Below are 27,340 nucleotides of genomic sequence, written 5' to 3'. Positions count from 1 at the left end.
TACCTTAAAAAATACCCAGAATATCAAATTAATTCCAGTCCAGCATTATAATTGGTTAAGAATACCCCCCGAAAATTATATCCTCACAAAAAAATGTGGGTACTGAAGTTAAAAGCATCAGAAATATTATGTACTTGAAAATACCACTGATCTTTTAACATTTAAAAACAAATCAGAACGTTCTTTGGAATCACCAAGTTATTAAAACGTGAGTTTCTCTACCGTCTCCACATTGTCTTTTCAAATCAGTCTGTGTACAGATGAAGTCTCTGAGCAGTTTAATATCCACTGTTGGAAAATACAGAGTCTCTGACCAGCAGGAGGCTACATTAAATAGGAAAACATTGGCATTCTTTTTTTAGTACTGACTTCTGCCAAAAACAGACTTTCACGCACAAGACAGAATAGCCCTGTTTTAGCAGATATTTCTTTTGTCTTCTTTTCTAAAATGCATTGTACATGTACTTCCAGTGCAAATTTTTTCAGCACTTGCGACAGGCGAGAAGGAAAGGGGGAAGAGCAGCGACGCTCTCCTACGGTCTTGCCTGGAGGAACCAATAGCCATAGCACGCTGACCTACCAGCTCTCCTTACTGTTGAAACCAGTTCCCACTGCTGGCAACTTGAAATAGCTTAAAGATTTCATTTTTAAGATAAACAGATTACAGTTTAGCATGAAATCTGTCTGTGGCTACGGTTCTATGTGCGTAAAGAGATGCTTTCCCCTTTCGGTATTGGTTGGAGTTCATTAAAAACAAGTCTGTGGTATTTCTCCACATGTCATGAAATGTGAGAGATCTGTCTGACTCGGGTTTGTATTTCCTGTCGACACAAAGGGCAGGTCTCCAGTTGCAAGGCACACTCCATGCACAGGTCACTGAAGGAGAAGAAAAAAAGAAAACCCCAGTTAAAGCCTGCATTTACAGTATGAAAAACTAAATGTAAAAAAATCCAAGCACTAAACAGTTTAGTTAGCCTGCTAGAAACACAGTCAAGATAAGTCTTTCAGTGTGGAGATTAGGAATTGCAAGTCAGGTGTTATGGATCCACAGGCTTTGAGAGGGGCTCCTGCTGCTCAGCATCTTACAGACCTGAAACTGCTAGTGCAGTTGGTCAGGATTATAGTTGCATGCTTTTGTTAATCTTAATACTTGCTCTGGTCTGGAGAACAGCAGTCCCAGTGCCCTGAGTGAAGCTGTCTCCACTTCTTGTTGACACATACCAGGCACATCTCTTCTCTTTTTAACTTTCCAGCATCTAGACCCATGGCAAGACTGCTTACATGAGTGCTCTAAAAACACTAAGGAAGTGGACTTAACTGGATTAAATTCCTAGTAGGCTGCTTAAAAGGCAGGAAAGTGCTATTATGGTATTGTTCATACTGCTGTCCCATTTTTAGCTTTTAGACGAATTTGTGACTTGAGACAATCTATTGTTGAACATTTAATGAGTATTTGAGTATATAATGAGTTTTCTGCTCTCCTCACGTGATCTGGATTTCACAGCACCAGTACTAAACAAGTACTCATTAGTAAAACCTTTGATATCAGGGAATTAAGACTCGGTAGCCCAGGGGTAGCATACATACGTAGCCACAGTACTTCCCCAAGCTCAAACACACAGACAGTTAGGGATTAAATCTGCTCAGGGGTAGGCTGAGGGGAACAGTGCAAATACTATGCTTAATCTCTATCTGTCACATCCTTAAAAGGAGGAGTTATTTTCTTTATGCTGAGGAGTCAACCAAGATAAGCAGGGACTGCATCTGGTCGCACCTAAGCTGAATGTCAAACACATTTTCCTGTTTCTTTGGGTTTGGGTTGTTCTTAAGGTTTTACCTGTGTCCACATGGCCTGAGTTCTGTGTCTGCTACCTCATCACAGCAAAGCGTGCAACAGTTCTCTCGGATACTCACTTGCTTTAACAAAGCCAGGCGCCTGTGTCTGAAGAAAGAGACACACACACACAGGGGTTTGAATTAAAACGATAGATACATAACTATGAGTATTGCATCAACACCAATGCAACACTTGCCTGTGCTACTCAACACTACTGCTGATAAACATAGATAACTTCCCACAAAAAAGGCTTAACACACCCAAAGATGTTCAGAATAGTCTTTGACTCCCTATTCTGGTCTGTCAGAAAGGGACAAAGAGGGTGTCAGATTACAATTCTTCTAGCTCCCACAGCCGAACACTTCAAAAACTTTCTTCTTTAGTATCTGTGTACTTTTAAGAGTTAAGAAAAAAGCCAAATAAACCACACAAACCCATGTATCAACAAAATCCAGAAACCCTATAATGCTGTAACAAGGTTTAAAAGAATAGAAATTGAAAATAAAATCAACAGCCCAGTATGGCAACTGCCACAAGGGAGAGTAAATGGATAACCCCCCCATTTGATGGAATAAAACATTTCAAATTTGGAACACATACACTACACATCAAAACTGTTCAATGGCAGGGTGACATGTCTAGCCCAGACTATGCCCCAACACTAGATTCACTAAATTCAGCACAACTCTACATAAGTTTATGTTAACTCCTGTGATGTATAATTAGGGTCCACTTAGGCCCTTGCCTTTTTTTCCTATCACTTTTAAGATCAAAGGTATCTTTTAATTTAGGATTGGCTTATCATTTCCAGACAGTTCAGGCTGTAGGGCAGGGATGATATTTGTTTACACAAAGAGCAACAGTGTCCAACCTTGAATGGAGCCTTTCAGTGCTATCACATATTAAATAGGCTCTAACAGAAGTTAGGCCAAGTTTCTCCAGTCAGGCATCAGCAGGAAACCAGTTTCCTCCCCCAGTCTCTCTCTACACCTTTTGGCACAATCAATAACAGCTCTCACAGCTAATGCTTGAACACTGCAAGAGTAGTGCCAGAATGACATCAATAATAATCACATCTGATCATCAGCTAAAAACTGCAAACCCCCTCATCTAGTGCATGACACTAATAAGAGAGAAGAACACTTAATTTGAAATGGGGGCTGACCAAGAATGGTAACTAACAGATCATCTTAAGGGATTAAATCAGACTCTCACTTAAAGCACTTGCAGTCACAAGCAGTGTAAATTACTCTGGCTGTATGTAAGTACAAAATGGTCTTGCAAGTTGCATTTGATTGTCTCTGCATAAATACAATATCACAAGCCTCAAACTTTGCCAACGCATGACTCTGATCCAAGAGTAAGGTATTTTTTTGTTTTCTTTTTAAACACTAAGATACTTAAGTACCTCAAGTACACTTGATTGAACAGCTAGATAATTCAACACCAGTCTCTGAATTTTATTACAGTCAGGGGTACCCACCTTCAACAATCCCCGCCCCCACTTAATTAGATGCAACAAAAGATTTTTTCAATCACATACAGCAGCACCACTCTAGAGGGCCATCTTTAGACAAAGTTGCAAATCTGGGGTACACTATATTCCAGATTACATTGTACACTGTTACTGTTTGTGTTCCAGTAAATTTCATTACTAATGACCTAAACCAGAAAAGCTATTAGTATTCATTCCTGCCAGAAGTTTGGTAAGTTAAGGAAAAATGTATCCAAACCTGTTTCTATCTGGCTTGGTTTATATTTAGGTGGGAAAGCACTTCTAAATTTGAATAACCTTTGTTGGTACTGTCATTCACAAATGGGGAAGTTTTCATCTAGATCAGAAAAGAAGGTCAAACTTCAAGTCTCACAATCATTCAGTACCTCCATGCTGCTAACATCACAAATTAGGTCAATTTTAAATAAGACATCTTTTTTTAATTAAGACTATATCTCCTCAACCAACCTAATCATTCTTAGACAGCAGGAGGCACTTATACTAAAAACAGTTTACTGTGCAGTACTAGTTAATTTTAATTTACCTTAATATTACAAAATTACTGTAATTTAATGGGTTTTGGTTGTATATGTCCTGCCGTACTCATTAAGTTGCACTGGAGCCTATGGTCTAATCCTTTTCTGAAAAAGACCTATGGCAGCGTGACCCCATAGAAAATAACTTTGCCATGTACAACATAAGACTGTACAACTTTGAAGTTAAGCATTTTATTTCTCCACATGCAAACACACTCAAACTAGACAGGAGGATTACCTGGGCAAAATTATTTTCTCTTCTGCTGTCAGAAAGGCATAATCATTAAAGGTACTAAACTTCATTGATGGTGGGTACTTGAAAGGTTTTGCCCCAAAGTTGAACTCACATTGTTGATAGGACATGAAACTAGCCGCAGCAAAAAAGCCAGATCTGCAATGTGATGAACAGACATTTTAGAATGACTTAAGCAATAATAGAGCTTTCCAGACATGTTATTACTATTACCAGACAAAAATATACCCTGAAACAAAGAGACAAGTTCCTTCAATAGAAATGTTCTGCAGCTAATTGGGAGAAAAACCTCTAACACATCCAGTTTCAGTTGCAATTACTTTCCTTGTTTAGTTCTCGACTTCTGAATTTACTATCAGGGTTTATCTGAATTTACTACTGAGTCAGCCAATAAGGGTTGCCTAGTCTACAACTAGGATTAGTCACACTTACACAAAAAGCAGATGCATATATCTGAACAGCCTGTAACCTGATCCTCTTTACACTGATCAGCTCAGGTATCTCCTTCAGCATTGGAAAAAGTATTTTTCTTCCAAACAACTGCTGTTTAGTAGAGTCGTGAGGAGCAGCACCAACTGCAAGGGACACCTCCATGTCCACTGCTCCTGCTCCTTTATTTCAGCAGGCACAAGTCTGAGGAATTTGCAACTCTCATACACTTGCGTGGGACCGGTGCAAGATGAATCCAGGTCTGAGCTCTCTTAGCACAATGCCCATCTGTTCCTCCTTGCCCTTGGCAGGATTACCTCAGGACAGCTGTCTTTTCTTCACAGCTACACAGACACCTTGTAAAAACACCACAACTATCACCTCTTCCAGTTTTATTTACTGAAAGGGCCCAAGTTGAGTAATACCCTAAGTTCTAACTAAGTAACAGAATCTGTTGGCTATATAAATGACATATTCAACATGAAGAATAGAGTACTGCAAGCTGAATAGACAAGACACTCTGCAACTCTTTAAACTGAACTACTCTTTGCTTGCATCTTCAACTTCATTTTGAGGAGAAAACATGAATGAAATTGTAAGTTAATACTACTGTGCCAGCAAAGTACTGTAATGTTTAATTAAGCTGCATAGGAAGCTTCTTTCAAGTATCACACCAGCTTATCTTGTCAGAACCAAAGGGCTGAACTTCTCCATGAGAGTTAGAGGAGTTAGCCATGTGTTAATTTTAACAGAGTTGGCAAAATACACCTTTCTGTAATCCTACCAAGAGATGTCCTTCCATTAATATTCAATATGCTACTACAGGAACTGGCCCCAGCAAACAGCAGTAAGTTAATACTCACTCTTCAGTAGCTAGAGGATTGAGGCTTTATTTTTTAAAATATCAAAAATTCCTCAAGCACTACTAGAAATTTGTTCATCTTTGCTACAGCCTCATTCTATTTCAATGCTCTGCTAGTTTGACAGTAGAAGACAGAGTTGAACCTACCTTTGAAAGGGCCAAAGTATTTATTTTGGACACTGCAATCCACCTGTAAAATTATATCCTTCTCACTGATTTCTAAGCCACTTTCAATTGGGAAACCTGCTTAATGATGGCTTCAGGTAAGCAAATATGAATTTACATCTCAAATGGGAAACACTTCATATAATTAAAACAATTATCCATACAGGTCACTGTCCTTCCAAACGAGCACATACTTACACAGCAGATGAAAATACTTGCTTCTCAGCAGGAAGCTGGTTTCCATTTAAATAGAAGATCATTTGCTTTTCTTGCAAGTCTAATAGAAATCCTATTGTGTCTCCTTACATGCAAAACAAAGATAATTCAAAGATTTAACTTCTGTTAAATGCCAACAGATGAAACAGTTATTGCTTTAAGTATCACATATCTCACCATCAGTTGTCTCACTTAAAAGGAACTGTTTGCAAAAGCATAAAGGAAGAAACAGTAATAGAGGACAGTAAAAAAAAGGACAAAATAGTAAAAAAAAATTTTAGTCTCCAGAGCATTAATACCATATAGTTGTCAAGTATTGCAGAGTATTTGCCAAAGCCAGAAAAAAGCTGCACTCCGTCTCTCCTTGGCTATTTTACACCCGTTGAAGATATCCTCAGAACACATACTTGCTAACGTCTAAGTTTCTAATATGCTTGTGCTATTTATTTTTAAGAGGTGTTTTAATTTAGCCATCCTTGGAAGAAATCTTTAATAGAAGAGAAGGCGGCACAGTTCACACAAGCATAGCATGCACAGACTCCTACCAAGATTTCAAAGCTGAGATCAAGAACAAAACTTTGCTGTCCAAGTAGTTATCCAAGAATTTAAAGTAAGGAAGACAATGCAACTCCTCCTTAAAAGGAAAAAAAAAGTCTAATTCAGAGATCAAGGGGGTTTTTTTTCCTTCTCTAAAGTAACTCTTTCAACCCAGAAAGGAAGATTTCAACCCTGTTTTGTAGGACTAGAAACATCTGGAGAAAAGTCTTATGATTAAGTGTCCAGCAACATTAGTTGGTGCTATGGATTTATACTCTGCTGGTGAAAAGAAAAAGTATTTAACAACAAGATTCTCTTTATGCAGATTGTGGAACAAGAGTGTGGTGCCTACTTTGTACATTTAAACCACTGCAAATACTAGTAAAGGCACAATAATTATTAAACCTTTAGTGTCATCAGGATTAGGCAGTAACTGCTGTGTTTGCACCTATTAACAAACAGTTTTCTAGACACCTGCAAGAGGAAAAAATCCTGGGCAGAAATCCAGCTAGGATAAACAGCAGAAGATGGACTGAATACCTTCTTTCCAACAGGGATGGGAATGTGGTTTACTTCTGGCATTATACCAAATCAGCTGCCGGCAGCCATCATATGCACAGGAGTATTCATCGTCCCCGATGCCATAACCTTCCTTTAGAAAAAGAGTAAAGCATTTCAGTCTGCAGCCATTCTTCACACAGAAGGGCTAAAGTTTATTTTTATTCAACTAAACCATTCATCCAAGAGCAGGAAGGATTTCTCCCACCACCATGAAGATAATTTTTTCAAACTAGTCTTAGTTTCACTTTCACATCAAAAGGAATTTGTTAGGGTGGGGAGGGGGGAAGAAGGGGATATTGTCTCCAAAGTGTTTTTCATTTTCTGTGAGCTCAAATCACTCCTGTCTATTAAACTATTTAAAAATCAGAAGGCTAGTACCCCAACAGCTAACTTTTTGCATCTTAAAGTCAACACAGAACTGTAACCACTCTCTTGTCTTGAAGTCCCAATACCAGACTCATAATACCTTTCCCCACAAGATATCCAAGTGCCACCAGAACATACAGTACACAGAACGAGAACAAAACCATAGTCCCTTCACTGAATTTGTTGCATATTGTGTCCCCTTCAGTGCCAGCCTCCCTCAATTTGTGAAAAGGTTATCAAGTGGTAGTCCCAAGGTCCAAGACAAATGCCCTGTTTCACAGTGGGAGAAGAATCTGTCACGTAGGAGAGCACAAACATGAAACCCAAAAGCATTATGGAAGATGACTTCCTCATGCTCAGCATGGTTTGTCTGCAATGCAAATATTAGACAGTACCTGATTACACAAGCTTCAGATGTCCCAAATTAAAGCTAAGCCCAGCTAATGGGTGTTTAATGTCATATTTAGGACTAGTCTTTTTGTTATACATGCTGTAAATAAAGAACATATGGCTACTCTGATGACTGTTTGTGACATATGCAGAAGATAATATCCTTGTATTTCAGGTAGACCCCTGATGAACTTAAACAACAGTAGCATTTAGCCACCAGCAAAACAGTTGTAGCAACAGAAAATCATCCTGCTCAGAGATGTGATGACATCTGTTTTCATACCTTGTACAGGAAGCATGGACAGAAAAATGTGCATACACCAAGCTCCTTAACAGTAAGTGGGGAAAAAAAATCTTTTAATCCTCTTAGTCTAAACGCAGACACATGGCTTTTTATTTCAAACAGTTTCCATTACAGTCAATGTCTACAATGCCTGTGCTCAGGACAGGCCTAGTATGGTATTTTTGTTTGGTTGTGGTGTGTGGCGTTTTTTTTGTTTGTTTGGGGTTTTTTTGTTTATTTATTTAAATCACAGTTGCAGTTCCATGCTAGAGATGTGGGACTGGACTTTGGGTGTGATGAATAGATATATGCATGTTGTACACCAGCAGAGGACAATGCTATTTACATGAATAATTAGAAGAAACGGAGCAAGACCACCAAACTCTCAGAAGGACTTCAGTTACATGGTGAGAAAAGCTACTCTCCCATTCCTGTTGGGTTTCTTGCCACTGGTGTTTGTTTCACCTCCTTGATGTATTTTTCTCTCATGCCCCCCCCATCAATATTTACTCACATGTATGTATTTGGCCTATCTTCATATTAGCTTCTGCATTTGACTCAGCTGTAGAATGACTTTTTCTATAATAATCAGAAATGAGCAGTTTTAACTGCTTATCTCTAATATATATATAATTTTATTTATATATATTTATATATATATTAAATATATAATATATATAAAAATATATAAAAAAATATTCTCCTAAATTAAATTCCAAGTGGCAACAGAAAGCCATGCAATTACAACAATAAAGTAGGGCTAAGCTCAGCCAGTAGAATTGTCAACTTAAAATCCAAGCCCTGTATTTCCATTCTGGTCAGTGGCAGTAGGTTGGGCCATACACACCTTTTGTACAAAAATTCTAGCTTGCACTTTAATGAACATTAACGGAAGTTTGGAAGGCTGACAATATGGAAAGTCCTCTCTAAGCTGAAGCAGAAAAGTTTTTTGGGTAGTAACCATTACACTTTCTTAGTATTATGGAAATACTGAAGCAAATATGCTACAGCATACTGAGTTTACAACAGCTGTACAGAGTTACTGCGAAGATTTAAGAAAGAAGTCCTAGTTACATCTCTACTAACATTTCAGATTATTCTTTGACTACAAGTTTGGACTTCATGTGCACATGGCACATTTTGCTTTAATGCTAGTAAGTACATAATTTTAAAAGTAAACTAGTAGTCAGAAGAATACTTAGAATTAAGAATAAGATATTAAGTTATCTGGATGAGAGGGAGAGCAAAGCAAACTAAGAGAAGACAGTGTACTTATTCTATATTATCAGAATATAGGCAAGGTAGAGGGTTAAATCTTTTTGTAATCCTTATTTTTCATTAAAAAGAAGATGTCACATACCCAAACCGAACCATATTACTGCTACCAGCAGATCCAGTGATACCATGCTACCCCTGAGTCAATAATTATTTCCCTTGTGAAAGTTAATTTAATATGAAAGTATGTTAAAGAGGGCAATCAAATGGCTGCTTTGTGACCTGTGTAAAAGTGAGTGCATAATCTGCTAGTTCCTAGTAAGCAATTGTTTACTTCACAAAAACAGACAGTAACCACTGCTGTTATCTAAAGAATTTCCAATAAGAGACTAAGCCACAAGAAATAAGCCATTTCCCTGTAGCTTCCAGACAACAGCAAGTAGATTACAAGCTGTCACTGCTAGCAGCTATGCATTACTTGTGTGAACAGCATCAGTCTAGCAATGACAGTACAGCCTTTTCTTGTACCACTAACTTCAATTTTTCTGTACTTTCATAAAGCTATTTTTGCTGAAGGAAACACGCAAGTGCTCAGTTACTGCCACAGAATAACCAGAGCTATTTTCATAGGTGTTGTAAGTAGAAAAATACTGAAGTTACATCATCAGCTAGATGACATTACATGTACTCACATGATTGAGAAATTTGCTGTCTTTGGTAGCCCATCCTATCTGCATCACTCCCGAAGTAATGACTGTAACTTCATAGTACCAAACTCCAGAATCGACACAGAATGTACATCTAACGCTTTCAAAGGATGAGGCATCACATCGAGCCTACCAAAACCAACCCAAAAGTTAAGTTTCTACAAAATTAACATTCTTCCCCTTTCATTAAGCCCCTTTCTTCCCTGGATCAAGTTTCTTGCATATAAGAATACACCACCATAATTTTAGAGGCACTTCAGACAGAAAGTGACCTCTCTTTATAGCAATAATTGTCACACAAACTAGCAAGTAGGCAAGACTGAAAATTGTTCAGTGGTAAGCCACAGAAAAAAAAACCAAACCAAAAAAAAAGACAGAGAGTTGACAAGAGTCAATTTGAACATTTAAAGACTAAGACAACCAAGACAGGAAGACCTAAGTCATCAGTTGTTAGCTGACTCCTGGTACGAAGGATGGAGAGGTATTCCATGTTACATGAATTAGAAAAAGTAACAGAGGAAGAAAATAAAAACATATGTCTGAGAAAAATCATACTGCTATACGCTTTTCAAGACTAGACAGGACAAACAATAGGAATTATACTTTGTGAACTATTTTAGTCAAAATGAGTGAAAAGCCAGCTGACTTAAGAATCCTCCTCGCTTTTCTCAAGTTTTGGGGCACAGATACAGGCATTACTTTACTGTGAACATTTCTACAATTGAGATCAGTGTAGCAATGTTACAACCCCCAACAAAGCAAGTTTTCTATACAAAGCTGGCAGAGAACTTTGATTCATTCTAGGAAGTCACAGGAGCAAGTAGCAAACAAAAATAGTTAAAACCTGCCTTTTTCTTCAGACTCCTTTTTAGGCTGAAATAATGAAGTGACATCCTACCTCTAATCCATGTGGCGAGATCTTCAGGTATTCACTGACATCATTACTGTTCAGCATAGCCGTAATGTTGGTCAAGTCAACCTTCTCATATGTAAACTGCCTGCCTTCTTTTAAAACTGCAAAATAGAACTAGTTTTAGTCACTGCTGCAGCAAAGCCTCATTTTAAACATTTCACACAGTGGCAATCAATCTCTCTAGGATCCAGTTAATTTTTGGAATAACTGAATGAAATATTGATATTTTTCCTGCAGGAAAACAGCATCACGTCCAATACACTGTGTGTTAAATATCCTCTAAACATGAGAACACGACCTATACCTCTGACTAGAGCTCCTACAATCTAACTGTTACTTTCAGGAAACCCACAGGCAAATGTAAGGCATCCAAGTTCATACCAAGATGCGACTGTTTCAGGATTTACCATTGTATTTGTATATTCAGTTGGCAGAGTTTTTCTGATTCATCATGATGGAAAAGATTCTGAGGATGGGGAAGAAGGGGAAAACAAGGATTTAAAGTTTTTACCCTCTCATTTTCAGGTAGGTGATGAACTTGAACTGAGCCAAAGCAGCTCTTTCTCCCTGCATCCCCTTTTCACATGGAAGGATCAGAAGCATTTCTCTTGCCAGGTGTCAAATTGCTGACACATGCATGTTAATTTACAGATCAGAGATCTTATCTTAGGACACTTCATATATCCCAAACTTGCTACAACACTTACACAGACGTTTACAAAAGCACAACTGACATTGGCATTCCATAAGCTGGCTAAAGCCCCATAAAGCCCAAGACCTTTTACCCAAATGTATCTAAAAGGCATTAGAAATTACAAGGTCTTTAGAGTTGCTTCACCCTTGAAATCACAACAAAACAAGCAAATTTGATGATTGCTAGTAATCCAAAAGGATAGATCTAGTAAAGTGCTTTGTCAAACACTTTTCACTTTTGACAAGACCATATCTTTACTTTAAAAAGCCTTTAATACTTCTTTGAGACTGTGCACTGCCAGGGTATGATTACTGTAGTGACCGTCACCAGGATGTCAGTAATCCAGCTGTTCCACAGAGCTGTACTATTTAGCTACTCAGCACATCTGCTGAAGCGTGAGTTACTGGAAATATGGTGCAAAGAAGAATTTTCATTGCAGCTTCAACTTGCAGAGTACAAACCACTTCCTTTCACACACATTTTCCTTGCCAAAATTTCCTTTCCATGCAATTACATTGGATTTATTTGCCTTTTTTTTTTGAAGGAGTGATTACAAATGCAGTCAGGTATATTTACAATAAGTGCTTATACAAAACAAACACAAAGTAGTCCTCCATCTCTTTGGAGAAGTGATTAATATTAAATGAATCCATCTCTTCATTATACCTACACAGATTATCTAAACTCCACTGTGCACAGAATCCAACCTGGCGTTTTAAATAGTCTGGATTATCTGTCCATTTCTCTAGCAAGATCAGTTGGTCGCTAATGCACGATTCAGAAACTGTAATTTTATTTTCACCTGCAATTTAAGGGCAAAAAAGAATAATTAACTAAAAACTAATAAAAGAATAATTAACTAAAAAGTTATAAACTAGGGATAAGTTTAGTTAGAGAGAATAACTTTCTACAAATGCAGTAGAACCCCCCCCACACACCCTTGAACCTCAGTATTACAAACAGCATGAAATTCTTTCCCCAGCAGACATGAAATTAACTTAGCACTCAGATATATCACTTCTCAGCACGGAGCTGCATCATCAAGAGACGATTAGGTCATGGCTGTTCTCCATCTCTCTAATACAGATTTATTTCTTTTCAAGTAACAAAGGCCTCATGTCGTAAGTCCTTCGATATAAATTTCTGAGAAGGACTGCACTGAATTTCAGGAAATATCTCAACGGTTCTGAGGGGTAGAGGGGTGTCACTAAAACAATAAATATTTCTTCTTGCCTGTAAGTGGACAAACATTTCTCCTCTACATTTGTGTTCCCACCAGTCCAGTCTCTCATGCTCACAAATGTTATCAGATGAAGTAAGTGACAATCATGCAGTAGAAGCCATAGTATGACTGTTAAGAACAGTATCAGGCTAATACTTACTTGTTTGTGCAAACTTCTCCAGTGCTATTAGTGCAAAAAGCATCACTGTCGGATGGGACTGGAAGTTCTAAACATGGGCAGTAAGAAAAGTTATTTAATAAATAGCCAGCACAGATGGATAGGAAAAGCTGTTAGTCTGTCACAGAATGCTTTAGGTTGAAAGGGACCTCCAAAGGTCATCTAGTCTACCCTCCTGTTGAGAGCTGGTTTGAGTAGATCAGGCTGCTCAGTGCTTTGTCCTATTGACTTCCTATTATCTCCAAGGATGGAGATCCCACAGACTCTCTGGAATCTCAACTGTCTATAACATACATTACCAGTATTTACCAAACATAACCCTAACTTTTCACAGTAATAATAAAAAATAAATTCCATTATAATTGCTATATATGAATACATACAAGAAGACTGGAGACACTTACCAAGCTGTGAAGTAAATATTCCAATATGCCTGGGCTGAGTAAGCCTATACTTGCAGGACCTACAAGAGCATTAAAAATTAAATCCATCCACGGGAACTACCATATACTCATGATTGCACAGAACTTTTAAACACAAGGCAACAAATTAAAGAACATCTAAGAACTTCACAGCAAAGTAGAACTATAATACAGAACAATTATCATTGTGAACAATCAAGTATTTGCTACACATTTAATAATTACACAGTTACTGTCAAATTACAAACATATTCAGTTTACCTTCTGTAAATGGGTAGAGTACTAGCACACTTCTGAGTTTTTGAAGTAAGACTCCATCAGCCTCTGCTTACCATTTTGATGCTCATTACTTTCAAAAAGAGACTGGCTCCCCTTTCCTTCCAGAATCAAAGTATAAAGACCAGCTCCATTTATCAGTAGCCCAAAATAAGCAAAACTGAGTATCTAATATAGCCTACTTGATAGTTAACTATACAATCTGCAGCAGCACCACGGCAAGCAGCCAATTTAAAAAAAATACTGTCTGCTTAATGAAGAGAGAGATACAAGGGAATCGAACTCTGGCATCTACAAACTCTAACAAATTGCAAAGGGTTCCAACACAACATTAACTGATTTGCTGCCTGAGCTGATACAATGAGAACTGTTCCATGACCACCAAGACGAAAGTAGATACAGGATCTCATTTTGACTTATTATAACAGGGTATAAGTATTATAGTACAAAAATGCTTCCTGCCCTTATTCTTTAGGTTTTTTGACAGAAATATTGAAACTATTTTTTAATAACCATTAGGTGATACTGGACAATCACTTTCCTCCTTTTCCTGTCCACTTTCAGAAAAGGAGCAAAAAACTACATACAAACCCAACCATCATCAGGAAAGAAACATAATAATTAGTTTCCAGCAGGGTACTAGAAATGACAAGGAATAAGAAGTTCTACATGAAAAGTCACTTTAAAAGAATATTGCTGGGATTCTATTTTAAGTAACACAGAAGAGAGAATCTTTTCAGCTAACTACAATAGAGCAATACATGTTTAGCAGAAAGAGCATCTTTCTTTTTTGTTTGTATACAGCCTCCAAGACTACTAATTTGATATTCCTGCCTACTGGCTAAAGAACTACTTGTTCTCGGTAATTCATACACAGCCAGAGTAGGTCTACAGGAAAGACTGATTACCAGTGCTAAGGCAATATACCATAAACAAACATTGATCCACAATCACTACCCATGCATCAGAAGGATTTGGTCTTTCTAAGTATCTGGGACTGTGAATGGCTCATTCAGACCCAAGCTAGTGACTGTTTGACATTTTAATCAAGCAGTAGACTTGGTCACACCTGTGACACAAGGTCTTCCCTTGATGCAGAACATTATTCAGTTCTAAGAAAACATTTCTGAACTAGTCTGCATCGTGCGTGCTAAAGCAGAAGGTGCTTCAGCGAGCCAAATGCAAGCTTTCAGAAGAATCCCATGGCTTTACCTGCTAACTTCTCTGCTAAGCAGCCCAGTACTGCAGTTGTATTCCGGTGTTTGGCAGGGTGACAAGCATCCTGGCAAGCAGCAGCTCCACTTAAGTTTAATATTTCAGTTAACTTTTGTAATGCATCCTGAAAAAGAAAAATCAGAAGTCTCTTCAACGTTACTGACAGATACAGTTTTCCCCCTAACTCAATATAGTACAACAAATTATTTTTACATTATATTACTAAAGTCATATTACAGACAGCATGGCTATCTTTTAAGAGAAGAAGAAAATAAAGAGCAGATGGGAAGAGAAGTTCAACATACCTAAGATTTGTAACTTTAAAATTACTACCAGATTGCTGGTCATTGTTGTGATCAACAACTCAGGACACCTCTCTATGTACACAAGTGTACAAAGTACCACCTATAGCAATAAGAACTTGAATAGTAGACAAAGGCAAACAATACCAATCAGCACATACGGCACTATTGCCACATAATCCGTTTCCGGTGTCCTAAAACTAACACCCTTTCCAAAAAGAAAAGGACTGTTTTAGACTTTAGAATTCAGGACTACAGAGATGTGCCCCAATAAAAGAGCCCACATCCCCATCATAAATTTAGGATGCTGTCAGCTTTACAGGACGTCATAAATGGTATCCTTGAGAGCATAAATGGCTTTCTGTAGTCACACTAATTTAGGAAGTAACCAATGAGGGTAATAAATCTGGAGTGCCATGCTTTGACTTGCTCAATTCAGGCAGTATGGTATGGATAAAATTCAAGATAGATCTAGAGCATACCCTCCATTTTCAGAGTAGTTAGGGGTTAATCTAGAGCCAGAACAAGTTATCCTGCAGGGAGAACCCCACCCCACAAAGTTCCAAATTCTGCTCAACTTTCCAGACTTCATGAAAGTTTCAGCTGATTCAGACTGAAACTGCATAATCTCAGGCTAGGATCTAATTAAAATAGAACTCCTCATATTGAAGTCATCAGCAGGCCATCTGGAGAAAAAAAGAATACTGCTCCAGTTGAATATATCAGGTTTTTTGAATTGTGTTCTGAGCCACATTCAAATCAGTTTACTGCACTAGAGTCTGAGGTTTGTACAGAGATAACACTGAAAAGTAGTTATGTTCCCAAAAGAAAAGCCACAAAAACAGAACTGATGAACAGGACTGATGTTAAGTGGAAAGAATAGAGAAAGAAGAAAGGATGACTGAGCCACAGATTTGGGATGGAAAAACCTCACTAAAATTAGACTCTTGAAATACTCTGATACTGCTTTTAGCCGCTATTAGAGCCGTCACAGAGATCAACTATTTTGAGTTAAATAAAGACTTTATAGAATAAACAGTTTACTGCACTGCCATTTTAACTTTACAGACTTTATAGCCTACAATAACAGAAAATGAAATACAGCCTGCTGCTGTTATCCAGCTGTAACAGAAGTGGGGCACTGACTTACAACCCTTAAAGACCAAAAACTTAAACTTATCCTGAATACAAAGAAAATGAACAGCAGCAAATACTTTACTAGGCTCCATGTGACCAGCAGATCCCACAACTGCAGCTTCTTGTGCAATATAAGGAGATTGCACGGGGTGGGAGGGGGGGGAAACAAAACCAAAACACGCCCAAAAAACCCCAAACTCTGCGCACCCCAGAAACAGGCTTCTTATTCCTTTTCTCTTGTTAAGGTCAACTATTTCATAGCTAGCTCCTTAAAATTAAAGTACCTAAATAAAAGTCATGTGGCTTTCTAAAAACAAATCATTTGATTGCCAAGTACATTGTATACTCGAACAAAAAAATATAAAATCATTCTTCATATGGCACATTCACAGTGGTCTCCACTTCCTGATTTCTTTTTCAAAGCAGGCAAAATTTCTAGTCATAGCTTTGCTTTCAAAATCATTTTGCAGTCTGTGACAGTCTATACAACATTTAAATTGTTCAAAAGTCTCAGATTATTTTTCCTCTAGGCTGTTGGTTAAAGTTAACTCACTGCAGGTAGAGAGCTTGACTAGCTCTCCAGCCACTCATGCATTTACGTAAGATAAAAAGCTACCAGCTTTTTATATCCCTAACAATGCAAATTGAAAACTAAAATTGGCAGTGTAACAAGTAGATTAATAAGTGAAAGTTGCAATGATGTCATCATCAATTTCTGATTAAATGAGATAACGACATTTGAAGCATGTGAAGACAGACAAGTTCTCTGTACAATCCTCACATTCAAAGGGATTCAGCAGTGGTTAGCATCTTGAAGCACTTGAGGCTCTCACTAAAGCACCCATACCAAAACAATATGAACACCTCGTGTCATCTTTCTATCCAAAACCAGATTAGTGGTCAGCAAAAAAAAAAAAGTATTCAGATTTGCCAAAACTGTATCTAGATATTTCATAGTTAAAAAAAGTAATTTGCTTAACTTAACACACCCACTCACGTTGCATTCCTTACATGCACGGCAGGAACAAATTCAATAGTGACTTGTCAATGTGCAGCTTTCAGAACTTGAGAACAAAATGGCAGAACTTGTACTGCTTTTGCAGCATTTGTACACCCTCACTGAACCAGCATGCATGTACCACACGGTAGGAGAAGACAGCAATAAAAGCAGCTAAGGACCAAATGCCTCTTGTTCTTCCCCATGGACCAGATTTATCTTTTTTTTTTCTTCTTTTTTTTTTCTCCTTACAGTGCTTCTAGCATTAAGTAGCAATTAGATACCAAGTCACCACAAATTACTTAAAGTAACAAGTTACACCCATTTTCTGAACAGCTAACAGCATTTTGCATCACTGGTGAAACCCACCCAGAAGCTATCACGGGTGTGGCAACCATGCATAACTGAAATTCAGCCACAGATAAACACATACACTTTAGACTCACTTTTGTTGGCAGCGGACATTCATCAAGTAGTAGCGTTATAACAGCTGGTCCCAGGGGATCTTCTAATGGAATAACTCTAATTAAAGATTGGACAACTTCCAACCAGCCTTCATCTGTCAACCGCAAAACAGAAGTAATGCTCAGAATTAACACTGCAATTCTGAAGTGTTCAAAATACATCCATAAATGTAAATTGAAAAATCCTCAAAATTATCCAGTGAGTTTACAGACACTAGGAAAAATAAAAAGAAAAGACAGTTGGCTTTTTACATCAATGTCTTAGTTTGCAGTAGTTCAGAAGTTTAAATTCAAGGAGAAAAAAGTTTACAGCAGCCTGGGTAATAGTGAACACCTATGGTTTGGAGAACTGTCTTGCCCAGGTCAGAGCATCCTTTAGTTCCCACTAGTACTAGGAATGAACACTCATGATCAGTATGGATAAGCACTTCGTTCCAGTGTGATACTCAAGAGTTCAGTGTCCAATGTCAACTCTTAAGTGTTAAATGCTGCATCCATGATGACACTGAAGAAATACTACTTCTAGTCATAATCAGAGCACTCTTCTTGAGTTCCCTCAGGTAAAACAGACCTCAGAGGAACTGCATTAGCTTGTCCCTTGCCTGGTGGTCTAAATAAAATTTGCTTTCATAAGGAACAGCTCTCACTGTTTAATGAGTAGACAAGGGCTTCTACTTGCAAGTAAACAACAATCCACATATAAAATGTTAAACTACTAATAAAGTAAACAGATTTGGATTTACAAGAAACTAGTTCCCTTAGAAGTGAAAATAAAGACAGTCTGTATCTGCATACAAGTGAGTGAGGTTGAAGAGACTTGGCACTCCCTTCAACAATAACAAGTAACTATAAGTAACACACTGGGGTTTGAGTTTTGTTAGCACATTCCCCCAAAAGACATTTTACTGAATTGCTATAATATCTAATCAGGCTGATTCGTTTATTTTGATATAGAAATACATTTCCTAAGACCAGCACCAACTCCATTAAGAGAGAGACAAAAATTCACCTAAACAAGAAATTTGGTGGAAGTGGGAGAATTTCTCCTACTGTAACAAAATACAAAAAAAAAAAGCCCTTGCACAAACACAGCTAAGCTTGCAGGAGTACTTAAGGACAAGGTTGGAACAAGTACATTAATAAAGTGGAGGTCTAAGGACAGCAAAACCCAAGACAAAAAGTATGTACTATTTGCCAACACTGGAGCATGTGGGTTTAAACTATGTCTACATACATATATGGGTTGTTTCCGCCTTACTGCAGACATTCTTTGTGGCTTACAGTTTAGTGTCATTACAATGCGTTTGTGGCCATCTGTTGCCTGCTTCTGGAGAGTTAACGTAGGAAGTTTAACGGAGTTCAAAAAAACCTCAGGTAAATGCAATGAGCTCAGTGCAACTTCTAAAGGGCAAAACTGTGTTTTGGATCCCACATTGCTAGAGCTACAGCAAGTCATAATACATACTGCTAGCATGTATTTTTCCTCGCAAAGAAAAGAAGGATTTTTTTTTTGCTTTGGAGTCACAACTGAAATACCCAACACAGGGCCTTGATACCTGTTTCTGCCATTTCATGCAACGTGATCATTGAATAAGGAGGCTCCTGGTCACTGAAAGAGATATTACACAGGTCAAAATTTATGCACACTCATCAACATAATACACCAAATAAAATTATAATACAACAGACAGAAAATGAATCCAGTAAGTATTTAACAAAAGGAAGTTACATAGGCTGCAGACTGCTAATGCTGTTTTCAGATCTGAAGCACAGATGGGATTTGAGCCGCCTTCTGGCTCAAAGTCAATATCTGCACATCTAGACACCTACTATAGCTAATAAATGAAATGGTGATCTATATCTGCATGTCTAAAAGCTAAACATAATGCTTAGGCATAGTGCTATTCATTAGCAGGGTTCCTCAGAGTACGTAACAAGAAACTGTATGTCAGAGGTCATGAAGTGAATAAAGAGCAGCGCACAAGGGACATCGCTTAAACATGATTTTTTTCCCAGAAATTCTCTGCTAAATATATAAAAAATCCTCACAAAAACTGAAAGGCATCATAGACTTCAAACTCATTAACAAGAGCTGTAAGAAATAGTTGAGGTTGTTTAACAGAAGATATTTAACTCAATTCGCTTTCCAACATGAAAAACATAAAAAGTTCAATTAGATCAGTTCCTCAATCTGGTTTGTGGGAGCAATGGCATGAACCTATGGCCAGTGCTTATCTGCTTATCTGAGCAGGCACTGCTGTTGAAAGTACCTAAAGGAAGATCTCAAAATCCTATTCAGTAAGCATCTCCAGGTCCAGAAAAACCTTACGCAGCAGCATGTCCTAAATGCTTTATTCAGTGCTACTGAGGCATTGTAAACTAACCCCAGGCTTAGAATGATATGTTCCACACTTCCTTTCTATCACACACCTCTTAAACCAGAAATGTATTTATACAGATGAATTTTAGAAAATTTCACCACAGATGAATCATGCAGATAAAGCTACTTCGGAGGGATTAATTATAAAAGAGAAAAATCTCAGTTTTGACTAAAAATATGATTAAAATACATGCTTTTCTTACAAAAAAAAAACCACTTAAATATTTACACAAGAAAATGCTGAAGTTTAAACACATTTTTATATTGCCATAACATTGGAATATGACAAATATTCTGTCATGGGTAGCAGGTGTTAGCACTACTGGCACTGAGCAAGGAGAGTTCTGTCCCACTGATTTGCCATTTTAACCACTTAATTTCCAAACATCCCCACCTTCCTCATTTGGAAACCAAACAGTGATTTTGCTAATTTCTAAAGCAGCACTTCATATAAATTCCCAAAATTAGTACTTATTCTTCTGAGGCTAGGAAATGAAACTTAACTCCTTTCCTTCTAGAAAGGAATTACCTCTAGATATAAGAGGAAAAAAGCAGTTGCCAGGTATGTTTTAGGTCCGGACTTTGAGATTTGATAAAACAAACAAAAAAACCCCCAACAAGAAAACCCAAACAAACAGCAAACAGGGAAAGCAACTGTTCATTGCAGATCACAGTATAAGAACTTAATTTACAATTCATCTGAGAGTGTCCCCATGTATTAACTTTCAGTACAGAATTTGGAAAAAAAAATTGTCAGAAAAAGGGTTTTGCCTTCCATTCCTTAGACTATTATCTTTTGCTTTTTAAGGCTGTGCTATCACACTGAAGCCCGTATTTCCAACTTGCTATTACTCACATGGTTTCTTTTTAGTTTTACTTTATTCTTGTACATTTTTTGACGTAAAGAGATTTGTCAGCTTCCCTACAGTTTCCTTCAGTTGTGGTATTTTCAAAACTGAAAAATCAGGCTCTAGGAGGAACAGGTAATATGGAACATACTTATTCCTACAGTCTTTCACTTATACTGAAAGCCAAGATTTCCAGATACGGATTTACTTTTTTTTTCCCAAGTGAGCTTTCCTATTAATCTGAAAAGGGCCACCATTAGCTTCAAGTCTAGGATAAATTTTTCAGACACATTCAGATAGTTTGCCTCATGAACAGACCCCTCCATTATTCATAGCTGTAGGCCTTTGTCTTATCTACAACTTGTAATATGTAGCTGTGTTACAAAACCGGCTGTGTCTTACCAACTGCCTTAATATGAAACAAGGAAAACCAGTATACCAGTACAGCCCACTTTTGCACTCCCCAGGATGAGAAAGGCGTTGCTATAAGTGAGTGTGTCTAGCAGAAGGCTACTGAGATAGATGGCCGAGGGCTGGAGAACGTGGCATACAAACAAAAGCTAAGAGAAATAGATTTGTTCATCCTTAAGGGGGGAACAAGGGGAGAGGAGGGGAGATCTTATTTCTCTCTGCAACTACGTAATTGGAAAGAGCAGAGAGGACAGAGCCAGACTCTTCTCAGAGGTGCACAGCAACAAGACAAGAGGCAGCAGGGGTGTGTTGGAACATGGGAAATTCCAACTTTTAAAAATATTTACTTGTTTAAAGCATGGGGGTGGTCAAACACTAGAACAGGGACCCAAAGAGGTGGAGAATCTCCATATTCTGAAGATGTTCAACACTTGACTGGGTAAGACCCTGAGCCACCTGCTCCAGCTATACCTGGGTTTTAAGCAGGAGGCTGGAGCAGATGAACTTCCGGAGGTCCCTTCCAACCTATGTGATTACGTAAGTCTAAAAGTATTTCACTGGAGTCTGTATAAAAAAAAAATACAGTAGCTTCAGGAATTTGTCAGAAACAGGACTCCAGGATCAGTGAAATAACTATGCTTATTGTCCCTCAGTAGCATAGGAAAGCACTTACAAGGTTACAAAAACGATTGCAAGACCCACAGGAACAGAATCAACTATGCACAAAAGCATTGTGAAACAGCTTAAAGAGCTGAGCTTAGGGAAAAGGGGAAGGCATGCGAGATTAGGGACTTTCAAAAAAATTTGCCATGATTTTAACTTAATGATTTGAAGAGAGACCATAAAATAAAACCTGTTAAAAAAACCCTCTTAGATTTCAGTGTTCAGGAAAAAATGTGTCCTGGTAGTTCCATTTAAAGCATTTTACAGCAGGAAGGCACATTCCAGAGTAACGGATGCAGGTATACGAATCAAAGCTCACTTATCCTGAGCCTCATTCATCTTAAACCCCAGCTGTGAAGCTACAATAGTGTTTTTCCCCTCTGTTTTAGCCTTTCCAATTCCTAGCCTGCACCTAAGCCAAAAGGTGATGAGCTAACTTAACCCATCATTTTGAAGGTCCTTTTAAAGCTTTGTAGAAAGCAACGCAAAACCAAAAAAAAAGAAAAGAAAAGGATGAATGCATAAATATCTCCCACACCCTTAATGGATGCTTTGAGCATGCAAGGAATGCAATACTGGGATCATGAGTTGAACAGCCACAACATGCAGTCTTTAAAAAGTAGTCAGACTTATAACTGGAAAGAAAACCTCAGTCTGTTTATACAAGCTAACAAAGATCAAAGCTCTCAGCTTTGCTTAACCATTTCCAAAGAAGTAAATACAGCCTGAAAACAGAAATCTTGCACAACAACCAATTTTTAGGATGGAAGTTCCCAAACTCTGGAGTGTTCATTGCCTCCTAAACCGAGTATCTATGCCAGGTAAGAAATACCGAGCACACTCCTCATCCCACCTGCGTGTAGGCCCATACAGGAACTGTGAGAAAACTCTTCAGCTCCTGGAAGAGTCAGTACCGGGGCACTCAGGAGCTACTTCTATTACCTAGGAAAGGTGCTCCTCTCCTAAGCCTCCAGATGGAAACACACGGCTGCTTCAGGGAGGGTCAGGTGTAGATCGGTGAGAGGATGAAGTCACAGTTTGAGAGAAGACAAGAACATTTTCATTCATGTTGAATTATTCCTTGAGGAGGTACTTACTTATCTACTAACGTCCGAATTACAGCCAGTGTGTCAAGTACTAGCCCATCCACATTCTGTTTTTTCCTTCTTGGTTCATGAGGCCCTCGACCCCTCCTGGGTGGACGCACAGGGTCCCTTGGGTGGCTTCTTGCTTCAGGAACGTGTACTCTACTGTTCTCTGTTTGCCGACTCTGAGATTCCACATTGTCTTCTGCTCCACTGTCATCGCGGCAAACACACGAGTTTCCCATATTGCTAGCTCCCAAGACTCCCAGTAAGCAGGGAATGTGGTGCTCTAGAGTCAACAGTAAACTTTGAAAAAGGCTTCTGCTAGCATAGAACACAACCAAAGCAACTACAATCATCTAGAAAGTTTTAAGAGTAATGTTTGTGTGATCCTGAACTGTGATTTTTTTGCATTATAAGCGTTGCTACCAGCTGGAATGAATAGGAAGTTGGAGACTTAGTTTCCGATAAAATTGGTTATAATACACATTGGTCATCCAGAAGGAGATCTGAAAAAGCAAACCCAAAACAAGAGTCAGTGTTACTATTTCTAATGAATAACAGAAGAATTCCTATTTTAGTAAACGGAATCAGTCTTGGTGGATAAAGCACCTAGGAAACATAAGGTTTGTACCTGAAGTCTATTGTGGAGAGGGAGAAAGGAAGGAAGAGGAGGAGTAGGAAGTTTACTGGGTAAGTAGCTCCCACCCACACACCACTCCTTTCTACACTACCTATTATTTCCCAGTTCTTCCATGGTTTTTAGATGCAGAAGAACAACTCTGTCCTTAAATCTAGCACACTGCTACCCTTTAAGGGGTAAGTATTAAGTTTCATTTGTTCTTTGCCCTTTATAGAGACATACTGCTCAAGCCACACAAGTAAAGTCTGCACATTTAAGGTTCTCATTTCACAACAGGAATATTCAGTGTCATTTCCAGATTCACTCTACAAAACTAGTTCTTTACAGTTTTGGCTATTATCTCAACAAACAATAGATTTAACAGTGAACTCCATGTTTAACCCATATGTGCATAAACACATCTTTTTAGAACGTGCCTACGTCAACTGGATTCTCACCCAAAGTACCAACCCTGAAATAACCAGGAATTACAGACACCATTTTAGCACGTTGTATGCTTGTTTGGACCTAGCATCAACCCACTCTTCCCCTTTTTGCAATTCAAGACTGTTTCAGTCATTCTTTTGTTCTTGACTCAAATGGTTTGGATCAAATCCAGGCCCACGAGTAACTGGGATTGTAGGGCAGTCCCTCAGAATCACTGACTTGAGAATGATAGAAAAAGCAAGAGGATTCAAAACCCTGCCTCATTACAAGTTATTTTTCAAGCCATAGGGTATATTTCTATAGAACATTATGTAAAGCCTCAGCTAAAATAAAGCCCTTCAAAAGACATCATTTCACTACTTATGCACTTCAAGCATGCCAGAATAAATAAGTAACTTTTAAGACTAAACTCATGTTATTCTTTTAAGAATCAACATTTAAGCTAGGAATTACAGTGAATATCCTGTAACAAGTTATTACTATTCTACAATTAATTAATCAATCTATTTAACAGCAGACGTAGCACCATAGAATTAAAAGAAAGTCAAAGACAGTTGCCACCTTTCAAATATGAAAGGCTGCCTATCATCGGAGCCAACTGGTAACTGTGCAACTGTTGGCTGCCAACTGGGACAAGATCATAACAGCGTTACTTGGGAAGCCAGACACTGGTCATATGAGCAAGTCTGGATGTACAGTTGTCACTGGAAAAGCACTACAAACAAGCTCTCACAGATGCTTCTGTAGGTTTGAAGTACATTATCTTCTTTTAGCACAGTGAACAGTTCAGTATTAAGAAATTAACTAAGGCTAACTTGGGGGCGGAGGGGGGGAGAATCCCTCAAGGGATATTAATTGGAAAAAAATACAAGATCTTGACTTCCGGTTCAAGAAATTCCTAAACCACAGATCATTAAGAGAGTTTCAGCATCACAACATGCTTGCCTTATTCTCCAAGCAGTTTGACCACAGCAAGAGGTGGGACACCAGGCTCAGGAGTCCTTCCATCTGAGCCAATACAGCTGTTATCTTCTCAGTCAGCAAGTAAAAAGTGGATGTGAGGGTGCCAATACAGATTGCATAGATCTTAAATGGAATTGTATAAGATCACAACTGGTTCAAATAACTTTAAAAGGTTGGAAAGTTTTTGGTTGGTTGTTTTTTGTTTTTTTAAAGAAGACCTAGTTATGTGAAATGCAAAACATGTCTTCCAAAGGAAAAAATACGCATATATTTATGAATCCAGATAACTTAAGGGTATTTTAGTAAATTATGTTACTAGAGTGTAAAACTGCATTGTTAGTGCATTACAGGTTTAGAATCTATATTTAGTTAAGCTGTTCTGTAACCTAAGAAAACGTTAACACAGTGAATCTACCCTGTCATCAAAATGAGCATGGAAAAGCTGTATTTTAGGAATTAGCAGCAAGTAAGAACCTACCTAAGGAAACAAAAATAGACATAAGTCAAGATTAAAACCGATTATTGAAACCTAGGTTTTTCTGTTTGACAACTTAAAGCATGATTAAAAACAAGCAATTATGATCAACTCACCCTTAAGTATGTTTGGTTCAGGAACAGTTCGGCTTGCTCAAAGCGCTGTAAGGAGAGTGGACTGTATTTCTTCAGGGCACAGACGCAGTTGTATCTGGAATAGCAGCACTCTATAAGCATTTATCGTGGGCAGTGAATCATTATGCTGAAGAGTCCCTGAAGACAGAGGGAAAAGAAAGAACAATTCACTTGGAAACTGCCTCTAAGGTAGACATATGCCACCTCCTCCCTACACCCACCACGACAACAAGTCACACTTATTTTCAGCCACACTCAGCCTTTACGGTGGAAGTTCTCTCAAGGCCTCAAAAACCAGTTTGCCACCTCCTAGCTTTAGGACTAGACACAGCTACAGCAAATCCAATCTGTTTTTACAGCCTTGGTATTCCAGACACCATAGCAAGTGCAGAGCAGTGACTGACTGCTCTCCTCAAATTACTGCTTACAGGAAGAAGAAGGGAAGCAATAATATCTGCTCCAGATCACCCTCCAGTAGAGTAGGGACAGAAGAAAATAAAAGCAAGTACACTATAAAAGTTGATTAGATAAAGGGAAAAGAGAAATGACAGGACAAACTTCCCTTATCTAGTAAAGAGCTGAGTTTGACAGCATTCACTTGGCTGCTGCTTACCATCACATACAAGGAGTTCATTGTCAAGCCCCAAACAAACTGAAAGGCTAAATAATTAGGAACATAAGGTAGAAGAAGAGATTGCTACAGGTCCACCTCGCAACCCAGCTTGTCTGGACAGAGTACTAATGCATGAAGAGAGGCTCTGAAGTGCAAAGGAAAAGCTTTTTAAGAAAAGTATTTTAAAACAGTGATGTACTAGATTGCATTTGAGCTGGCATATTTTTTAAGGACAGCTTTACAACATTATAATGAACTGTGACTGTAGCATTAGGCTGCTGGTGGCCATCCCAACTTCCGCACTCTCACTGCTGAAGTAAAGAGGACAGAGACATCAAACTTCAGGTCAGCTGCAGGACGGAACAGGGAATTACAGTAGAGAAGAGATGCAAGTGATGAGAGTGATCAATTCTGCTTCTGTCCAAACTCAGAGACCTCAGTGACACAACCAACACACAAAACCAAAAGCATTTTGCACATCATGAAAGATGAAATATATTATTGTTTCAGTAAGAGGTAACAATCTCTGCATACAGATATGGAAAGAAATTTTAAAATTTAACTTCAAGCCTAACTTTTGCAAATCCCTGCTCTCAACAAAACCTGCACAAAATAACATGTTTTTTAATTCAAAAAAATACTTAACAGTCTACTTGCAAATATTGCGGGAATAAAAGAAGAAAGGGTTTTGGTTTGTTTTTTTTTTTTTAAAGCCTTTGTCTAAATGAAGAAAAAAATTCAAGGAGCAAACGAAGACTATCACAACTGCAGTATCGAGATAGGCCAAGATAAGCCTCTTGTCCTACCTGGCAGGAGATACTTAATGCCAGGCATAACAGCAAGCATACAGTAACAGACAAACAGGCTCTTTCCTAGTGCACTCACCTGAGAGGCAATAGCTCAGCCTCCTGAAACAAAGGCTGCGTGTTTGTTTTGCTGCTAGAACACAGTTAAGGAAGAGAACTAATCTTTCATAATCCATTTAAATTCTTTTTCAGTAGTTACACAGCTAAGAGTCTCTGCAACT

At 38.3% G+C, this 27,340-nt stretch overlaps 1 protein-coding gene across 5 annotated transcripts in view; it reads right to left on the bottom strand.

The window, feature by feature from the left end:
• Nucleotides 1-255: 255 nt before the first annotated feature.
• Nucleotides 256-27,340, bottom strand: part of RSPRY1 (ring finger and SPRY domain containing 1) — a 37,483-nt gene continuing 10,398 nt past the window's right edge. For 3 of the 5 annotated variants that reach the window (XM_072872593.1, XM_072872595.1, XM_072872594.1), the window contains exons 2-16: nt 25,683-25,838; nt 23,072-23,568; nt 19,229-19,281; nt 17,655-17,767; nt 14,770-14,896; nt 13,264-13,322; nt 12,842-12,908; nt 12,130-12,264; nt 10,751-10,866; nt 9,838-9,981; nt 6,871-6,982; nt 5,776-5,878; nt 4,107-4,259; nt 1,838-1,942; nt 256-876 (exon numbers count right to left, since the gene is read on the bottom strand). In XM_072872593.1, coding sequence (XP_072728694.1) covers nt 780-876; nt 1,838-1,942; nt 4,107-4,259; nt 5,776-5,878; nt 6,871-6,982; nt 9,838-9,981; nt 10,751-10,866; nt 12,130-12,264; nt 12,842-12,908; nt 13,264-13,322; nt 14,770-14,896; nt 17,655-17,767; nt 19,229-19,281; nt 23,072-23,418 — 1,731 coding nt within the window. In that variant the 5' untranslated portion in view covers nt 23,419-23,568; nt 25,683-25,838 and the 3' untranslated portion in view covers nt 256-779. The remainder of the gene's footprint in view (nt 877-1,837; nt 1,943-4,106; nt 4,260-5,775; nt 5,879-6,870; nt 6,983-9,837; nt 9,982-10,750; nt 10,867-12,129; nt 12,265-12,841; nt 12,909-13,263; nt 13,323-14,769; nt 14,897-17,654; nt 17,768-19,228; nt 19,282-23,071; nt 23,569-25,682; nt 25,839-27,340) is intronic. The other 2 variants (XM_072872596.1, XM_072872597.1) reach the window with 2 other exon arrangements.

This window comes from Ciconia boyciana, chromosome 9, assembly GCF_034638445.1.
Source record: "Ciconia boyciana chromosome 9, ASM3463844v1, whole genome shotgun sequence".
Lineage (NCBI taxonomy): Eukaryota > Metazoa > Chordata > Aves > Ciconiiformes > Ciconiidae > Ciconia > Ciconia boyciana.
Note: the sequence above shows the minus strand (reverse complement) of the source record. Positions and strands in the feature narration are given on the sequence as shown.